Source organism: Athene cunicularia (genome assembly GCF_003259725.1).
Source record: "Athene cunicularia isolate RWA chromosome 18 unlocalized genomic scaffold, athCun1 chr18_part1, whole genome shotgun sequence".
Lineage (NCBI taxonomy): Eukaryota > Metazoa > Chordata > Aves > Strigiformes > Strigidae > Athene > Athene cunicularia.
Genome location: NW_020799123.1, coordinates 13,350,019 through 13,355,788, shown reverse-complemented (window position 1 = coordinate 13,355,788; position 5,770 = coordinate 13,350,019). Strand labels below are relative to the sequence as shown.

Below are 5,770 nucleotides of genomic sequence, written 5' to 3'. Positions count from 1 at the left end.
CACACCCCCCCCCGAGGGAGCGGGGACAGGCCAGGGCAGCCGCCGCGGCGTCACCGTCCTCGCAGGCACATGGTCGCTGCCGCCTGCGGCGGCTCCTGCTTCTGCCCCAGCGCAGCCTCACGGCACCGAGGGGCTCCGCTCCTGCCCCACGGGCGTGCACACGCCTTTCGGGGGACGGTGCTCACTGGCAGAGAGTGCTGGGCTGTGAGCTCCGGCCGAATCGCTCTCTTCCTTCAGACCTGCTGGGACCCCCAGAGCTGTGCTTCAGTTCTTCGCTTTTCCAAGAGATTTTGTGTTTCTCTTGATCCCATCAGGACCCATCTTGGGCCTCTCGACCCGTTTGCTGGGCCAGATGCGCCCTCGCACGCTGCATGGTGGCGTTTGCCCATGGCAGGGCTGCCCCTGTGTGCAGAGGGGGAAATGAGATTAACTGGGCCTTTACCCGGAGCTGCCTCGTTCCACCTTTTCCCTGTTTACAGTCACACAGTGTCACTGAACCAGCTGCAACGGCTCTATGTGTGACAGCACACACGTGAGGTGCCCCTGGCACCTTCCAGGGTCATGCACACCCCGAAACCCCCCTCTGGACCATGAGGCTCCCAAGTCAGCACGGAACTGTGGAGCTTCTCTCTTCATTCTCCCTGCTCATGCTCCAGCTGTCTGAACACCTAAACCTCTGTCCCTCACACAGATCTTGTAACTGCAGATAATGGAATTCACCTGCTGGGAGCTGTTTGGGGGCAGATGTTTAAGTATGTGTCACAGGTTCTTTTCTGTCCTACAAGAGGCTTCTAGACAGGCTCCATCTCTAGCTAAGGGCAAATTTAGAAATTTACCATGTTTTTCATCACGGGTGTTTGTTTTCTGTGTGGTCAGAGATCCTGCCTGAGGCTCAGACAGGTTCTCTGAAGTCACAGACTGTCATCTGGACATTTCTTGTTTCTTTGTGCCCCTCTGCAGGAACTGGGATCCTGTCATCACAGCCAGAAGAAAATCCCCACTGGTGGAATGCAAACATGGTGTAAGGAGGGACAGCCGCGGGGAAATGGGTTTATACTTAAGCAGCATCTCCCGCCTTTTAGGCTAGCAAGAACGCTACAAGGACAGATTAAGACTAACACTTGCGAGAGGAAAGTGTGTGTTTCCTCATTTGTCCTGCTTCAGCTCTCTAACAAGTAGCACAGGCGAGGTCTGGAGAAACTTAAATCCAGTGTCCTTGGAGCTGTGGGGTGATCTAATGAAGAACAGGGGTAGCTTAGAGACCCTTCTCAGCTGGCTGAAGTGACAAATACTGCTGTGAGTGGTGGGCTGATGGTGTGTTACACGTGTGCCAATTTGAGAGGAATGTGGAGCAGCTCTTCTAGTGCAAAGGAGAGAAATGAGCTTATATATGCACCTATATAGGAGGGAAAAGCAATAGAGAGGGGTGTTAATTTGCACTCTGCAAGCCAGAGGCAAAAATGGGAAGATAACTTAATTCCTGCAAAAACCTCCAGTGGTTGCAGTCAGCATTTACGTTGCATTGACAAGCTCTTCCCATTTCTGATGTGAAAAGCTGAAGCACAGTTACCCTGTGGCAGCCCGTCTGCCGTAGCAGCGCGACAGCTGGGGCAAAGTCTTGGCCTGTCGTTCTGTTCACTGAGCTCAGTGCTTCCATTAAATTGATAAAAGACATGTTATTTATTCATGTAATTCAGTAAAACTACCAGTGTTCAGGAGAAAATGTAAGACAGTTATCATTGCCACTTGGTGTGCAAGGTAAGTTGTCAAACCGGACAAGAAACTTCCCTTTTCCCCTCCCCAGGGTTTAGTTTTCTTCCAGTGACTTGACCCTGTCCTCGTCCTTGCTCGGAAGTCAAAGGAACATCAGTGCTCACACAACTCTCTCTTACAGATTCATCCCTTATTGCTCAAGTGATGTTTGGAGCGGTGCCTCTTCCAAGTCTGAGAAAAGTGAGTGTTGCTGATGGGCTGTTCCTGCCCCAGACATCACACATTAAAGGATATGGCCAGACTTCTGTGAAATTATGTGAATGAAGAACAGGCTTTTTCTTGCTGAAGGGCAGGAAAGAATATCAAGCTACTTCCAGATAAAACATCCTGATCTCCTTAGCTCAGGCTGTTTTGACATAGTTCAGAGCCACTGCTTGCAGAGATGTTACACTGGTGCAGTTGCAAGGATTAGAGGAACGGAATTCCTTTCAGATGAATCTCCAGGTTCCAGCACGCAGCACGGTAAATGGTGTAGCTGAGGAACTGCGCCCTGTTGCGTGTGACTTTGGCCTCGCTGATCTGAGAGGCAAGTGCAGGGAATCTAGTTTCAGACCTCTGTCAGGAGGGTATTTGGCCTTTGAAAGGAGCCGTTGTGTGTCCGGCTAAAAGCTGCCTGCAGGTTTCTCTGGGAGATGAAGAACAGTTCATCCCAATACATGCGTTGCCATCGGCTGCCATTTTGATGGTGACAGAACTCGGGGAGTCTGCTGAGAGGAGTCCCACATCCAGCTGGATTTCATGCAGATGAATTGTTCTGCCTCGTGTACTTCTCTGGGTTTCCCAGCTTAAGCAGGATCGGTGTCTGGGCACTGTAATGTCTATAGAAACACCAGGGGCTTAGTTCTCCTCTCAGAGGTTCATGAAGAGTTTTCTTTGACCAGAGTGGAATTGCTGTTGATAAATGCTGCCGCGAACAAAAGAATTAAGATGCTCCGTGACGTGGCACCAAAAAGACAGAAGGTTAATGCTTTTCTTTGAGCTGGTCTGTGAGTTCTGGCCTTAAACCAGACATTGTGGCACTCGAAGTCTCTTTTCACTAACTCCTGCATTGAGAGACTGGCCACTCATGGATACCCCGGGTAGAGGTTTTGTCACAGTAAGGGGCTTCATGTCATGGCCGCCTCGGGTGACGGTTCCTGCGGCAGTCACACCCCAGCAGATGTGGCTGCCTTCGGGGGGGCTGAGGTATAACGTTTTGTGAAATACTGCTTGTCTGAATTGTCTTTGTGAATTGGGGAAAAAAAGGATACAGTAAATTACAGCTGAGATTCCGGGTGGTAGGAAGGTGTGTGTATTCCACATCTGTAGAGAAAGGGTCCCAGCACCTTCCTTCTTGTTTTCCTTCTCTGAGTTTACCAGTTCCTAAGCATTGTTGCAGGAAGGCGTGCTCGTGTTACTGCCTATTCTGTTCACACTATTCACTTTCTGTCAGGGAAGGAAGTTTTGTACGGGGGGAGGTATCTCTTGTTGGATGTACTTGGTACAGGTGGAGAAAATGGGCCTGGCTTTAGGTTCATAACTCCTTCATAAAGTTCTTAAGCATTTGTGCGAGGAAGCAACAGAAACAGTTCTGTTGACACTGAGCTCTCTCTTCCAGATGAATATGCCTTCATGGGAGCACTGATCATTCAGGAGGTTATAAAGGAGCTGGTGGGAAAAGGTCTTAGCACTGCAAAAGTGCTGCTGCTAGCAGGGAGCAGGTAGGTATTGACAAGATTTCCTGGGGTGAAGAGCAGAGGTTTCCACAGTAGGAAGCTGTTAGGGAGGAGGTTGCAGCAGCTCCGGAAAAATTTCCTCTAGGAGCACAGTGACACTTAACACAGCGAACCCTGCGTCTTCTCAGCTTTCCCCTTTAGGTGGTACAAGGGGATGGTATAGTATCATTTTCCTCAGCTTTTGGTCCAGGTACACTTGGGAAAAATGGAGAAAATAGCAACAAGGTAAAAGTTTTGCAGGAGGGAGGGAACATGTTCATCCTTCCCTGCATCGAGAACGCTGGCTGCTGTCAGCCCACACGTCCCCCGTGAAGAGGTTTGGGATGAAAACACCAGGCCTGGCTGACACAGGTGCCCTGAATCGTGCTGTGTCGCACAAAGCTGCAGTCCGCCAGCGCACGTCGCACGGGCTGTAATGCAGAGGTGGAGGAGGGTCAATTTGTCTCACTTCAGATTCTTTCAGTTTTTGAGCAGCCAAACCCCTTGCAAATGATGTAAAGCATAGATACCTCCCAGAAGAAAGAATAAGAACAGGGTTTGGTTTCTGAGGTGTTGGGTGGTTACTCAGCACTGGAAGCTGCAAAGCAAGGAGGTAACTTGGTGACCGCCGGGTCAGCAGGATTGTCGGGGGGGGGTTGTTCCTGGAGCGTGGCTGCTGCAGGGTCCAGTGGCTCTGTGCTTCCCGACTGCTGCAGTAATGTTGCCGTTGCAGTGCCGGAGGGACAGGGGTGCTCCTGAATGTGGACCGGGTGGCGGAGCAGCTGGAGGAGATGGGCTATCAAGGGATTCAGGTTCGAGGCTTGGCAGACTCCGGGTGGTTCCTGGATAACAAACAGTATCGCAGAACTGACTGTATTGACACCATAACGTGTGCTCCGACAGAAGCCATCAGAAGAGGAATCAGGTACCATCACATGCTCTAAAGTACACTTATAAGAGGTCAGAGTGCAGAGAAGATGTCCTCCTCCTCTATCTTCCTTCATTTTGATACTTAAAGAGTATTTTTCATCAGTGGGTTTTCAGTGATTTGTTGGAAATGGCAATAATTTAAAATCTAGATGTGCAGAAGAAGCGTGCAGTTGTAGATGCTCTAAAATGTGTTGAAGGGACAGTGTAGCCAAGGAAGAGCTCTGGTGTCAAGAAGCTGGAACTGTAATCGGAGCAGAACTAGAGTGGCATGTGGAAGTGCCGTGGTTAGGACTGTCCTGTGCCTTCCGTTCTCTTACTGCTTTGTCTCCCAGGTATTGGAACGGTGTCGTCCCTGAGCGCTGTAAGCTGCAGTTTAAAGAGGGAGAGGAATGGAATTGCTTTTTTGGATATAAGATTTACCCCACTCTTCGATGTAAGTGTCAGAGCAGGGAGATAAGATGGAGTCAAGGGTTTCCCTGTATCCTCCAGCAATCCCTTTTCCAAATGTTTTGTCTTCCCAGGTCCAGTCTTTGTTGTCCAGTGGCTCTTCGATGAGGCCCAGCTTACTGTAGACAACGTTCACCTCACTGGCCAGCCTGTTCAGGAGGGGCAGTGGCTCTACATCCAGAACCTGGGTAGGGAGCTGAGAAACACCTTGAAGGATGTGACGTAAGTATTTCATTGAGGAGAACCTGCCACATTTATTTCTAAGAGACACTCTTATCCAGTATCCAAGCAACATTTCTCAGATCTCTGCAGAAATGAGTGTTGTAAATTTGGTAACTATTAGTTTGTCTACACCGAGAATCTTGCCTTTTTCATTTCTGAGTAAGTCCAGAATAATTTTCAACTTGGCAGTTATCGGCAACCCTTTGTTATCAGTAGGAGCATGTTTTTTCCTTCCCTGCCTCCAAGGCAAGGTCTGAGGCTCCCTGCCATTGCACAGCCATTAACCTCACAGGGCTGTTCTGAGAAGCACTGATCATAAAAAACGTCCAGAGGGTTGATGAGACAACAGAGGAGGAACCACTGACGTGCCTCACTCGCTTCAAAGAGGAGCAGGTATCCGAAGTCTCTGGTTGCGAATGTGCACTGCAAGGCAGGACGGGACCCTTCTCCTTCTGGATGCATTCCAGTCCAGTCAGGTTTTACATCATGACAGTCGTTGCTGTTTCTAAAAATCTTGCCAGGGGCAGCAAAAATTCCACCCTCTACCTAGTCCGGAAGGTTCTGTTTAGCAGGAGTTACTTTGTCCTTCCAAGACCTAATCCGTGTTTCCTTTTTCCCCTCAGCGCCAGCTTTGCTCCTGCCTGTTTGTCTCATGAGATCATTACACGCAAGTGAGTGCTTTTGCAGATCCTGTGCAGGGCCGG

General features: G+C 49.7%; 1 protein-coding gene across 1 annotated transcript in view; it reads left to right on the top strand.

Annotated features, from left to right (window-relative positions):
* The first annotated feature begins 590 nt into the window (after positions 1–590).
* NOTUM (notum, palmitoleoyl-protein carboxylesterase) overlaps positions 591–5,770 on the top strand; it is a 6,511-nt gene continuing 1,331 nt past the window's right edge. Inside the window, exons 1-8 of the mRNA XM_026861328.1 lie at positions 591–603; positions 877–1,021; positions 1,895–1,953; positions 3,371–3,473; positions 4,201–4,392; positions 4,730–4,830; positions 4,919–5,066; positions 5,690–5,737. Of these exons, the coding sequence (XP_026717129.1) occupies positions 591–603; positions 877–1,021; positions 1,895–1,953; positions 3,371–3,473; positions 4,201–4,392; positions 4,730–4,830; positions 4,919–5,066; positions 5,690–5,737 (809 nt within the window). The remainder of the gene's footprint in view (positions 604–876; positions 1,022–1,894; positions 1,954–3,370; positions 3,474–4,200; positions 4,393–4,729; positions 4,831–4,918; positions 5,067–5,689; positions 5,738–5,770) is intronic.